At 53.1% G+C, this 13,853-nt stretch overlaps 2 protein-coding genes across 2 annotated transcripts in view; one reads left to right on the top strand and one right to left on the bottom strand.

Moving 5' to 3' along the window:
* LOC141735010 (scavenger receptor cysteine-rich type 1 protein M130-like) overlaps positions 1 to 13,853 on the top strand; it is a 452,930-nt gene that overhangs the window by 30,195 nt on the left and 408,882 nt on the right.
* Positions 3,445 to 4,383, bottom strand: LOC141734999 (olfactory receptor 14A16-like). Its single transcript, XM_074567414.1, has one exon. The coding sequence runs from the start codon at positions 4,381 to 4,383 to the stop codon at positions 3,445 to 3,447; it is 939 nt and encodes a 312-aa protein (XP_074423515.1).

Here is a 13,853-nt window from a genome sequence, read left to right as displayed (position 1 = left end):
TAGAGCCTCATACTCCTGTGGGTCTGATGTGCCAGGCCATCGAATCCACACCGTCCAATAAACCCGGTTGTCCCTTTTCTCCCCCTGGTCGGAGGCAGGGCCCCTCTAATCCTGGTCATAGTGTCCGTTACTCACTTCTTGCAGAAATGACTTGGAAGTTCCTTCAAGAGGATCAGAAGTAAGATCAGGCCTTCTGCTCTGTCTGGGGAACTGCCCCCTGGAAACCAGGGCGGCACTTCTCCTGGAGGGATCCTCTTTTGTGGTTGTCCTTCCTTGCAACTCCTGTACCCGTGTCCGCAGGGTCGAAGTAGGTTGTCCATCCGACTTCCTCATGTCCTCCCCGTGGTCACGCAGGTAGAACCACAGGGTGCCTCGTGGTGTGTACCCTCTGTACTCTCTCTCTTGAGTGGGGAAACGCCTGCTCCTAATAGCTGAGATGCTGGCCCATACAGGTGGGGAGTAGGACATATTCTCTTCAAGTTGCTGGACCTTCCGCGACAGTTTCTCCACAGCTGAGACAAGGCGGGAAGAGAGACTTTCTTCATATGGCCGGAGCCGGCCAGCCACCTCATCCACCCTTGGTCCCTCTTTGCCTTTCCATTCCATTACTGCCAGTGAGTTGGCATATGATGATGGTGCGCTCCGTACAACCTTCCGCCACATGGGCCTTGTGCATTGCACCTCATCAGGGTCTGTGGGTAAGTCTGCATCATCCAGGTGACAATGTGCTCGCCTGAAAGTCGGCTGAAATCTTTTCGCATATCCCGCAGCTCACTCAAGGATAGGGATCGAGTAATTATCTCTGGTTCTGCCTCTTCCTCCTGTTCTCGTGATGGCGCTGGTTCATCGTTATCCCTTACTAAGAGAACTGATTTCTTCATGTACTTCTTCTGTATGGGGGCAACTGATACTGGCGCGGGTTGGTTCCCTGGTTCAGTGGCAGTGGCTGCCGCAGGGGTTGGAGGAGCCGCAGTGTCTGTCGCAGGGGTTGCAGTAGTCGCAGTCTCTGTCGCAGGGGTTGCAGTAGCCGCAGTGTCTGTCACAGGGGTTGCAGTAGCCGCAGTGTCTGTCGTCCTGGTCTCCATCTCTTCCCCCTGAGGGTGCTGCGTAACACTGAGCAGGGCCTGGTAGATACTGGCCAGGGCCCAGCACAGTGCGGTGAGTTGTGCCTCTCCAGAATAGCCACAGCATTTTCCCTTCAGATGTTCTACCACTCTGTCAGGGTCCGGTAATTGTTCAGGGGTGAAGTCCCAGACCATTGGAGGCGAGAAGTTCTCTAGGTACCTGCCCGTGTTCTCCCACATGCCGTGCCACCCCTGACTGTCCAGCCTCGGAGCAGGTCTCTGGGTGGTCGTCTTAAATAGTCGTTTAACCCTGAACAGGACCTGGAACACATTCAGCAGACATAACAATAGGGCCAGGCTGGTTTGAGCATCCCAAGGATATTCAAAATTCTCAAAAGCTGTCATACCTGACCCGAAGGAGAAAAGGGAGGCAAAAGAGCTGGGGAAAGTGTCCCCCCATTTCCCCCACAGACTGGGTGTAATTATTAATAAATTGTGAGAGACGGTGCCCAAGGTACGGACAGGACAGCAATGCCACTTAAACGCCCCCAAGTAACTGTCTAACAAGTGATGTTCTCATATCCTAAGCCGATATCACACAGGACAGTAAAATGACAATCCTGATCCCTCTCCCAGAGGTGATAAACAGCATTGCAGGGAGTACATAAGCCATAGAGGAATTTACATGACACAGCCACGAGAACAAACCAAGCAACATGGTGACCAGTGACTATTTACCTAATACAATAAATGCATACAACAAATTGGTTTTTCCAAGCTCTAGTTGGATTCTGTTGTTATCTCAACCCTTCGAGCCCCACGTTGGGTGCCAAAAAAGGACTGTTGTGGTTTGGCCTGAGACGGCAACAAGGAACTAAGTGCCGCTCGCTCGGGCCTTCCCAATACGGGAAGAATTGGAAGAAAAAAGGCAGAACTTGTGGGTTGAGACAAAGGCAGTTTAACAGAAGAGCAAAGGGAACAAGAAAACAACAACAATCACACGGACAGAGGAATGTACAAACACGACTACGGAACCGCCGCTCACCAACCGGACCCGGGACGCCCCAGCCCGCTCCCCAGCAGCGACTTCCTGGCCCCTCCTCTGGCAGCTCCGCCTGGCCATGGCTCACATGGCATGGAATACCTGTGTCCCTGATGGAGCCCGGGGAGAATTAACCCTGTCCCTGCCAGAACCAGGACAATGACTTGCTTCCTTCTCCAGGAGACCTGGCTCTGCCCCACATGCCCACTGGAGCACGTCCTCACATGGTCACACAGCGCCGCTAACATTGGGGTTTTCCTCTCCTGGGCACTTCCCACACCACTCCAGACCCACCCTGTCTCTCTCCCACCTTCCCCGCCATCTGCCCAGCCCAGCCCAAAAGAGCCCCCTGCTCTGGGCTGGCCCCACAGCAGTGCTCCCCACAGGGAACTGCAGAGCTCTGGGCACTCCCCCCACAGCCCCAGCCCCTCTGAAGGGCACCACAGCTGCTGGGGGCAGAGAGGGCTCTCAGCCTCCCCATCACCCCAGGGCTGGAGCTGGCCCCAAGGGCCAGCAGAGGCCACTCGCTCTCTGGCTCTCCTGCCTTCAGCTGCAGCTGATCCCCAGCCCAAACTGCCTTTGCCCCGCTCTGCCTCCCCGCCTGCCCTGCTCCCCAGGACAGCAGGAGACTCCTGGCCCTGGGGCTCCTCAGGCAGCTCCCGCATCTCTCCAGTCTCCCTTCCCTCTGCCTGATGCATCTTCACTGCCTCCCACGGCCCTGCAGAGTCCTGGCTTGTGGGTACCTGGATTTAGTGATTTGTCCTGGGGGGACCTATCTCTGAGACTTAAACTCTTCTCTGTCTCCATTCACTTCCCATCCCAGAGAACATGGAGTGTCCCCGTCCTCTCCTGACCACTCCAGATTCCTTTCCACATGGACTGAAATCTGCCATCAGCCCCATCATACCTGTGACAGCCTGAGGAATGTTACTGGGAGGTCATGTACCGTCTCCACTGCCCCTCTACACCAAGAAGACAGCCTTCAACTAAGTCTTGGTGTCTAAAATATGCCAGTGCTACTGTGACATTGTTTCCCAAAACAAGGTGGAAAGACGCTTGGAAAGTCCAGTTCCTTAGGCTTCTTCGCAGCCAAAACCGTATCAAGCCGACCCAGCCATCAGGCACCACACTCAGGAGATCCCCTTTTCTTGCAGAGATGCTCTTAGGCAGGAAAGAGGTGACACATGGTTCTTCAAGGATGAGACACAACAGGAAAGAGCCTGAAGAGAAGTGCTATGATCCCAAGCAATTACCTCTAAGTATGATTATCAGGAAAAAAAAAAAGCAGAAATTTCTCTCAAAGGTGATTTGAACACTAGGCAAGAAAGGGGAAGAAAATTACTGTTGATGGTGCAGGATCCATTGGGTCTGTTTCCTCAGAGCACCCTTGAGCTCCTGGTTCCTCAGGCTGTAGATGAGGGGGTTCACTGCTGGAGGCACCACCGAGTACAGCAGTGACACCACTAGGTCTAGAAATGGAGAGGAGATGGAGGGAGGCTTCAGGTGGGCAAATATGCCAGTGCTGACAAATAAGGAGACCACGGCCAGGTGAGGGAGGCAGGTGGAAAAGGCTTTGTGCTGTCCCTGCTGCGAGGGCATCCTCAGCACAGCCCTGAAGATCTGCACATAGGACAGCACAATGAAAACAAAACATGCAAAGACTAAACAGGCACTGAGTAGAATAAGCCCAACTTCCTTGAGGTAGTCTGAGTCTGAGCAGGAGAGCTTGAGGATCTGGGCGATTTCACAAAAGAATTGGTTTAGGCCATTGCCTTGGCAGAGAGGTATTGAAAATGTATTAGCTGTGTGCAGCACAGCATAGAGAAAGCCACTGCCCCAGGCAGCTGCTGCCATGTGGACACAAGCTCTGCTGCCCAGGAGGGACCCATAGCGCAGGGGTTTGCAGATGGCCACGTAGCGGTCATAGGCCATGACTGTCAGAAGATAAAACTCTGCTGAGATGAAGGTGACAAACACGAAGACTTGTGTAACACATCCCAAGTAGGAGATGGCCCTGGTGTCCCAGAGGGAGTTGGCCATGGCTTTGGGCAGAGTGGTGGAGATGCAGCCCAGGTCGAGGAGGGCGAGGTTGAGGAGGAAGAAGTACATGGGGGTGTGGAGGCGGTGGTCACAGGCTACGGCAGTGATGATGAGGCCATTGCCCAGGAGGGCAGCCAGGTAGATGCCCAGGAAGAGGCAGAAGTGCAAGAGCTGCAGCTCCCGCGTGTCTGCGAATGCCAGGAGGAGGAAGTGGGTGATGGAGCTGCCGTTGGACATCGGATCCCTTTGTTCCCGAGGTACTGCCAAAGGAGGAAAGCACACTCACAAGTCAGGACAGCTCTGAGCAAATCTCTTCCCATTGCCTGCCCTTCCAAACCCAAACACGGATTCCTGCCGCCCAGCCAACCCCCATTTCTATACTGAGCATGACGTCTGTGGTATGGAATATTCCTATGCCCAGCTTGTCCTGCCTCTGCTCCCTCTCGTTTTCTACAGGAAACTGAAAAAGTCCTTGACTTAACATACACACTACTTAGCAACAACTCAACCAAAATGTCTCATCATCATTAGTCTCATACTAAATCCAAAACACAGCAGCTTCTAGGAGGAAAATGAACTCTCTCCCAGCTGAAACCAGGACAACTCCCAGGTAGCGCTTGCCTTGAGGTGCTTCTGGAAAAGTCCCTGTGAAATGTCTGCTCCGTCTGATGGTGCAGCAGAGAATCTCTGATCTTGGGCGTGTCCTCCTGCGCTACACAGGAGAGAGATCCCATAGGTTTTGGGCTATGAGAGCTTTAGGAGATCCCTGCAGGAACTGCAGCGGCATTGCCCTGTACCCAGAGACTTACCGTGTCGAGGGCTGTGAAGATTTCTCTCTCTGTGAGCTCTCAGTGTCCTCCCACTCCCAGCTGCCTTTAACCTCTCTCTGCCTGCTCGTCTCCTCTCCCGCTTTGCAGAGGAGCTCTTTGCCATGAGTTTCCTCCATCCCAGGAGCCTGGACCAGTTTAGTGGCAGAGGACCAGCTCAAGGCATTTTAACGCCCTCTCTGGTGGTTTTGGTGCTGAGTCCATGAAGCTCAGACACAGGGGAGGCTGATGAAACCTCTCCAGAAGTCAACGACAGCTGCAAACTCCAAAGTTTCTTGGAGCGTTAATGGGTCCCACTGAGGGCCATTACTGCCAAAGGCTCCTGGGGGCTCGTTCGAGGGAAAACTGGAGGCGGTGAGGGCAGGTAGGCAAAGGCAATGGAGAGGTGTCTCTGACGCTGGCTAATGCTGAATGTGTGAGACGAAGGCAAAGGGCCAAGCCCTGGCCTCCAGCCCCTGGGAAGGGAGATCCTGCCCCACAAGCACAGCTCAGGGCTCTTCCTGGGGCATTGTGATGGGAGGACGTGCAATGCCAAGGGCAGAAAGACAGAATGATGGCTCCCGGGTGGGGAAGAGGAGGCGCTAAGGCCCTAGTGCTGTAAGGATAAGGTGTCTTCTGGTAGCCTTGGTGGCACAGACAACAGCCACAGCCAAGAGGAGAAAGACATAAGCACTGTTGGGGGCTTTCAGCCTTGCCAACTCCCTTGATCGTCTGCACCCCTGGCTGTGCTATGGTGTCCCACATCTGCTCCTCTTCCCCTGCAGGCTGCAGACAACCCCCTGCTTCCCCGTCTTCCTCTCCCCTCAGCATCTCACTGCCTTTGCTCATCTCTCTCCATCGTCCTTGGCTGTTCCTGAAACACAACGCCTTGGGCTGATCCCGACTCCCTCTGGGTGATCTGTTGCAGCACAGCACTGCCCTTGCAGTGGCATTTCTTTCTCCTGGTGTCCAGTCTCCACCTCCCAAGCTGCCCTTTGTTGCATTTTTTCTTTCTCCTGCTGTTTCCCACCAAAGAAAAGATCCATTGTCTCTGAAAAAACCCTCAACCAGGTTCAGGCTATTCCAATAGTGCCCAGAGCCTCCCTGTCACTGGGCCAGAGAAGCCCAGGTCCCTCAGCCTCTCCACCAAGCGCACGTGCACTGGGCCCTAAAGCCCATGTTGGCAGACCTCCTCTGGACACTCTCCAGGTCCTCTCCACTTCTCCAAAATGGGGAGCCGCACGCTGGGACACAGCTGTGTGCGTTGGGCCACAGCAGTGCTGAGTCAAAGGGGAAGGTGACTCAAGTTGCCAGGGGGACACACGCTCCTCCTCCTGCAGCCCTTAGACAGCCGGCCTTGTTCATAGCGAGCGTGCACCACTGGCTCATGAGCTGTCCCTCAGGGTGCCCAGCCCTGTCTCCGCAGGGTCACTGCTCAGCACATCAGGTCCCAGCCTGCTGCATTGGGGTTATTCTTCCCCGGGATGCAGGACTGGACACTTCTCCTTGAAAGACTTCAAGACATTTCTGTTGGCCAAATCCCAGCATTTCCCCAGCTGCCCTTGGACTCAAGCTCCATTTGGTCAGCTGTTTGTGTGCAGAAGGTCACCCTGATGCTTGTTCCCCAGGGCTTGGTATTGGGGCCAGTTCACTTTAAGATCTTTATCAATGATCTGGACGAGGGGATTGAGTGCACCCTCAGTAAGTTTGCAGACGACACCAAGTTGGGTGGGAGTGTCGATCTGCTTGAGGGTAGGAACACATTGCAGAGGGATCTGGAGAGGCTGGATTGATAGTCGAAGGCCAACGGCATGAGGTTCAAGAAGGCCAAGTGCCGGGTCCTGCACTTGGGTCACACCAACCCCATGCAGCGTTGCAAGCCTGGGGAGGAGTGGCTGGAGAGCTGCCCTGCAGGAAAGAACTTGGGGGTGTTGGTCGACTGCTGGCTGAATATGAGCCAGCAGTGTGCCCAGGTGGCCAAGAAGGCCAACAGCATCCTGGCCTGTATCAGGAACAGTGTGGTGAGCAGGAGTAGGGAAGTGATCATCCCCCTGTACTCAGCACTGGTGAGGCCACACCTCGAGTACTGTGTCCAGTTTTGGGCCCCTCACCACAAAAAAGATATTGAGGTGCTGGAGCAGGTCCAGAGAAGGGCAACGCAGTTGGTGAGGGATCTGGACAATCATTTTATGTGGAGCAGCTGAGGGAGTTGGAATTGTTTAGCCTGGAGAAAAGGAGGCTGAGGGGAGACTTCTGACTCTCTACGACTCCCAGAAAGGAGGTTGTAGAGAGGTAGGGATCAGTCCCTTCTCCCAAGTAAGAGGGAATTGGACAAGAGGAAAGGGCCTCACGTTGCGTGAGGGGACATTTAGGCAGGATATTAGGAACAATTTTTACACTGAGGGGGTTATTAAGCATTGGAACAGGCTGCCCAGGGAAGCGGTTGAGGCAGCATCCCTGGAGGTATTTAAAAGACGGATAGACATAGTGCTTAGAGCTATGGTTTAGTGATGGTTTTTGTCAGAGTTAGGTTGATGGTTGGAGTAGGTGATCTGAAAGGTCCCTTCCAACTAAGCCAATTCTATGATTCTATTCAGCTTTCATGCCCTTTTCCACTCTTTTCCACCCTCAAGTTCTTCTCTTGGATCATCCTCATCCCCTCCCATACAAAGAGCCAACTCTTTTTCACCGTTTCCTTGTTGGCCTTGGTGTTTCTGAGATGGTGGCAGTGGCACTTTCCACCTTCCTCATGTCATCCATGACGCTAGTAACCCCTTTTCTTACCTCTGCTGTCGTACAGCTACTCAAGTTGTCTTGTTAGAGGAACCACGACTCAGCATGAGCCATCTGCACATGCAATTTAAATGCTGATGTTCTGGAGCTTCAGTGCACAGGGACCTCGAGACACCTGGGGATGTGGCCAACAGAAACCTCCTCAAGTTTTTCAAGGAGAAGGGGCAAAGTGGGAGAGGACGAGGTGAGGAGTGAGTCTGAGGAGCCAGGCCTGGGGACTTTGAGGGATGCCATATGAGCCTCTGGTAAAGCACCAGTAAGGCCAGCTGCATGTGGGGTGGTGTTAGAAGGACCGTGGCCATCCAGACAAGGGGAGTTAGTGTCCCCCTTGACTCATCACTGGTGTGGCCACATCTGCACTCATAGTATCCCAGAATGGTTTGGGTTTGAAGGGACCTTGAAAGATCATCTTGGCCAATCCCTGTTTTTTAGGGACATCTGCGACTCAATCAGGATGCTCAAAGCCCTGCCCTACCTGACCCTGAACACCTCCAACGATGGGGAATCCACAGCTTCTCTGGGCAACCTTTTCCAGTGTCTCACCACCCTCATTGTGAAAAATTTCTTCCCTATGTCCAATCTAAATCCACCCTCTTTCAGTGTAAAACCATTGCCCCTTGTCCTGTCGTTACTGGCCCTGATAAAATCTCTCTCTCTCTCTCTTATAAGCCTCCCTCATAGATTAAAAGGCTGCAAGAAGGTGTCCTTGGAGCTTTTTGTTTCCAGACTCAACAACTTCAACTCTCTCTGCTTTTCTCCTTAGGAGAAGTCTTCCAGCCCTCCCATGATTGTTGATGATCATTCTCTTGATCTGCTCTAACAGGTCCATGTCGTTCTTGTGCTGGGGCCCACAGAACTGGACACAGTGTTCCAGATGAAGTCCTATGAGATTGGAGTAGAGAGGGGGAATCCCTCCCAGCTGCTGGCCACGCTTCTGTAGATGCAGCCCAGGCTATGGTTGGCTTTCTGGGCTGCAAGTGCACATTGCCGGCTCTTGTCCAATGTTGCACAAACCAGTATCCCCAAGTCCTTCTCTACAGGGTTGCTCTCAATCCATTCATCAGTCCGTCTCTATTGATACTGGGGATTGCCCCGACCCAGGTGCAGGACCTTGCACGTGGCCTTGTTGCACTTCCAGAGGGTCACACGTGTCCCATTTACCAGTGACCAAAACAGCTGAGAGTTCCTTTCCCAAGGTTTAGGGTCTTGACTATAGTTTTCAGCTGGCATATATCCCTTCAGATCATGAATTCCACCAGGGGCTGATCACTGCAGCCCAGGCTGCCACCAGTCTTGGCCTCTCCAATAAGTATCTCTGAGTTGGTGGCAGGACGAGGGAGCTGGGTTTGGGTTTAGGCGTGAGGCATGTGGTGAGGGTTTCAGCTTTGGCGTTGGTGTTCAGGGAAGGGCTACAGAGGAGAGCTGCAGGTGAAGGATTAGGGTTAGGGTCCAGGCAAAGGCTTAGGGGGAGCTGCGTCGTGCCGAGTCTGAGGGGCAAGAGTGTGGAAGGCACTCGGCGTGTATGGGCCCTGGTGGTGAGCAGAGGGAAAGCTCGTGTGGTGATGACCAAAAGCATCCCCATTGCAACGAGCTGGGGATTAGCACTGGGCCCCTTGGCTTGGCAGGGCACATCCAGGGGGCTACAGCACACAGGATGTCTCTGCCTCCTTTCTTTGTCACCCTGAAATCACTGCCTCTGGTTTTCTGCTCCAACCAGCCCCCAGGGAGGCACGCTTCAATTTCCTGAAGCAGCTTCGTCAGCCACAGCCCTCAGCAGACCCTGCTGAACCTCCAAGGCTCTTTATTCCTGCCAGGGCCCTCCACACTGCGTGACTTTCCCCTAGGAGCTCGTTAACGTGAAGGAACTGTAATGAGTTTATTCTTGCATCTCAATTCACCGTATGGTTGCAAGGGGACTTTGAGGAGAGACTGTCTCCAAGGAAGAGTTTTGCTAGAGTTTGCTGGAGAAGAGTTTTGTTTAACAAGCACATAATGTAACATGGGCAGGGACATCACTAGAGACATGAGTTGGTGACAAGGCTCTGGGATGGAAATTTGGCCAAGAATAAGGCAAAGTTTACTTAATCTGCCACACTGTCTCTTTAGCCAACTCACTAATGGTGCGTATATTTAGAACTTCCTATCAATCTCTCCAACATATTTCTTTCATGGTGGTGGTTTGAGGAAGGTGGAGCTTATTGGAGGCGTGGCCTTGGCATATAGTGGAGGAATGCATTGGGTTTCTTCAATTAATTGGTATCACTTTTTCCTTCTGGCTGTTCAAATTGAATAAGAATCCCTTGTCTATTTACAGCCAAGTCTGCGGGGGAATCGGGCAGGAATTGGTGCAAAGGAGCTGTGAACATTCAGCTGCAGACTCAGCGCACAAGTCTGATGTAGGAAAAGAATGCAAGTCCCAGGCAGCCCCAAGAGAAACGGTGGGGAGGAGGAGGTGGGGGGGCAAGTTGTCCATACAGTGGGGGACCTCGAGGAGATGGCAGTTGCTACCTCTCCGGTCCTCCTTAGGAGACCCTCTGGTTCAGTATCAGCTGGAGAAAGCTGCAAGCATTTCCTCTGGAAAAATAAAAAGACTAATGAAAAGCCCTTTCCAAATGAAAAATTACCTTTTTATTAAGTGCTTCTTGAAACCTTCTGCTTTAAGTAGACTCCTGAGACCTCTCCACTGAGCTGTACCAGGCTAGAAGCCCTGAAGAAAATCATGGAAGAGCTGTGGCTCCTTAGGGCTTTCTGCACTTTAACGAGCCCCATGGGGTATTTGCTGCTGAGCCCAGGAATGCCAGATACTGAGAGGAGCTTGAACAACCTGTGCAGGAATTCAAGTCCGAAGCAAACGCCAAAGTGTCTTGGAGCATTAATTGTCCCCACTGAGGGCCATGACAGACCAAGCCTCCCCATGGATTTGTTCGAGCAGGCAACTGGAGGCTGTGATTACCGGGAGGCAAAGGCACTGTGCAGGTGGAGCTGATGCTGAGTAAAGCCTTGATGTATTTTATCCCGCCAAGCAGCCAGCCCTGGGAAGGGGGATCCTGTCCCTCACACTGGCTCAGGGCTCCTCCTGGGGCAGTGAGGTGTGGGGTAGGCAATGCCGAGTGAAGGACAATGGCACCACACCTCCCGGCCTCCCTGGGGGTTGCGAGGAAGCAGTGAGGCCCCGGTTCCATGAGATTAAGGTGTCTCCTTTCAGGCCTTGGTAGCAAAGACAACAGCCACAGCCAAGGGGACAAAGACCTGCGGGCTGTGGACACCCAACCTCTTTCCTCCCCTTGCTCCCACTGGGGCATCTCCTCGCCTTTCCTGACAGCTCTTCTTCCTCCCTGCCTGGTCCTTGGAACACCCAGCGTTGCGCTGATCCAGGCTCCCTCTGGGTGACCTCAGCAGTCACAGCAGTGTCCTTCATGGGACATTTCCTTCTCCTCATGTCCAGTCTCGTTGTGAATGTTGATTTGGGATCCTGCCCCACTTTGAGGTGGCACCAATTTCAGATTTAGTAACACGGGGTTAAGTCATATGATTCTAACAATACTTCATCATTTGCCAGTTCTCAAAGTGATTTATCAAAATTTGCTATAACCACCACAGTGACATATTTAAAGATTCAAAAAAGGAAAGGTTCACGGGACAGGTACGACACTTTCCTGAATTAAATCAGACACTCGCAACCACAAGACTTACAATAGTATTCTAAATTGAATTGCACACACAGAAAGTCGCTGAGGTGACCATCTCTGTGCAGGGAAGTCCGCACTGGGGAAGGGAATCATGGCAAAAAGGGCCAGCGAGGGGCTCCTTTGGGGGCTTTTTGAAGTGAGGAAAAGCGGCCAGCCTGTGCCGGAAACTGGCCGCTCGTGGGTGGTCTGCTGAGGAGCTGTGGGCAGAGCCAGCAGCACGGGCGGCAGATCTAAAGGAGGCGTACTCGCTGGGACCACTTCCCCCCTCATAAAAGAAGCCTTTTGGGAGCACAGCGACCTGGTCACTGCGCACTGAGTAAGCACGCAGCACATGGGCATCACCCAGGGCGTCACCGGGGAGCACCACAAGAAGGCGGTCATCACCCTCTCGGATGGAGTTTAGCTCTGGTCTCCACCCGGCAGAAGGTCGTGCTCTCAACCTTAGCCAGGATGGATGTGGGAACCCAGAGAGAGCTCCCACAGGAACATACAGCCGTCCAGGTCACAGGCTGCAGGGGGTGCCAGAGCCTTTCACTGGTAACGCGGGGCAGCTGTAACAGCTGCTGTGTGCGTTGTGAACAGGTGAACCATCTGCTCAGCCTGGTGTCAGAGCTGTGAGAGGAAGTCGAAAGGTTAAGGAGCATTAGGGAGGCTGAACAAGAAAAGGACTGGTGGAGCCAGGCTCTGCCCTCCTTGAAACAGAAGCAGGAGCACCTATCAGAAAGTCACTGGGATCCAGGGACCCCTGTATCCTGCCCTGTCAGGCAGAAGACAGAAGCCTAAATGAAAAGAGTGAATGGAGGGAAATTCATGGTCGGGGCAGCAGGCGAACTCCCTCCTTGCCCACCTTGTCCCCCACCCTGGTACCTCTGAAGAACAGATCTGAGGTTCTGGTTGAGGAAGGCCAGTCAAATGAGGATGTGGATGATGGGCAATCCACACCAGAGATGTCTCCACAGTCAGAATGGTGTACCGCCCGTATCACAACCACAACCCCAAGGAAGAAAAGAAGGGTTATGGTCGTTGGTGACTCCTTTGTTGGAGGTCTCCTTGTTGGAGACCTGAGAGGGAATATGCCGGGTAATATGAGAGGGTCCAATATGCCGGGTAGACCCTCCTCACAGAGAAGTCTGCTGTCTTTCTGGAGCCTGGGTGAAGGACATCACCAGGAAACTTCCTCGCTTGATACAGTCCTCAGCCTACTACCCATTATTGATCTTCCTTTTAGGTGGAGAGGAAGCTGCGACTCACAGACCAAGAGCAATCAAGGGGGACTTCAGGGCCTTGGGAAGGTTGGTGAGGGAATCTGGGACACGGGTTATTTTTTCCTCACTCATTCCAGTTGCAGGCAGTGACATTGGAAGAAACAGACGGATCCAGTCTATTAATCCATGGCTCCGTGGCTGGTGTCACCGCCACAATTTCATTTTTGTTGACAATGGGATGGCCTACACAGCACCGGGCTTGCTGGCATCACCTGGGAGACACCTTTCTCAAAGGGGGAAGAAGGTCTTTGCTCAAGAGATTGTGGGGCTGATCGACAGGGCTTTAAACTAGATGTGAAGGGGGAGGGGGATGATAATATCAGGCTTGTCTGTGACCAGCTGTGGGATAACACGTCAGGGTTAGGGGGACGGGGCGCTAGTAAGGGCCTTTGACCTGTTGCCCAGAGGCATGCTGGGGACACTGCATCATAGTCAAAGTCTTACAGAGACGAGCCAGGGGCTTCTGAGGTTGTTGGAGTCAACATGGAAACACGCGTGAAACACCTCAAGGTGATCTCCTCTAAGAAGGTAACACAGGCAACAGCCCAGCTGAAGTGCCTCTACACAAAGGCACGCAACATGGGTAACAAACAGGAGGAGCTGGAAACTACCATGCTGCTGGAAAGCTATGACCTAGCGGGCATTACTGAAACCTGGTGGGACGAATCCTATGGCTGGAGTGTGGCTAGGTTAAAGAAAGCGTGCCCTCCCTGATGACTGAGAATGGCAAACTGGTAACAACAGACAAGGAGAAGGCTGAGGTTCTGAACAACTTTTTGACTTAGTCTTCACTGGCAGCCTCTCTCCTCACACCTCCCAAGCTGAAGGACTTCAAGACGGGGACCTGGGGGACAAAGTCCCTCCCACTGTAAGTGAAGACAAAGTTTGTGACCACCTGAGCAACGTGAACATACACAAGTCCATGGGGCCTGATGCACCCCAGAGTCCTGAGGGAATTGGCTGATGAAGTTGCCAAGACACTCTCCATGATATTGGAAAAGTCATGGCAGTCAGGTAAAGTCCCCGGTGACTGGCAGAAGGGAAACATTACAGCCATTTTTAAAAGGGTAGAAAGGAGGACCCCGGAACTACCACCCTGTCAGCCTCACCTCCGTGCCTGGGTAGATCACAGCACAGATCCTCCTCGAAGCGAT

This window comes from Larus michahellis, chromosome 27 (genome assembly GCF_964199755.1).
Source record: "Larus michahellis chromosome 27, bLarMic1.1, whole genome shotgun sequence".
Classification (NCBI taxonomy): domain Eukaryota; kingdom Metazoa; phylum Chordata; class Aves; order Charadriiformes; family Laridae; genus Larus; species Larus michahellis.
Note: the sequence above shows the minus strand (reverse complement) of the source record. Positions and strands in the feature narration are given on the sequence as shown.

What these genes read in the sequence shown, in the direction of transcription:
- LOC141734999 (XM_074567414.1), bottom strand. Translation starts at nt 4,383, where the DNA reads ATGTCCAACGGCAGCTCCATCACCCACTTCCTCCTCCTGGCATTCGCA.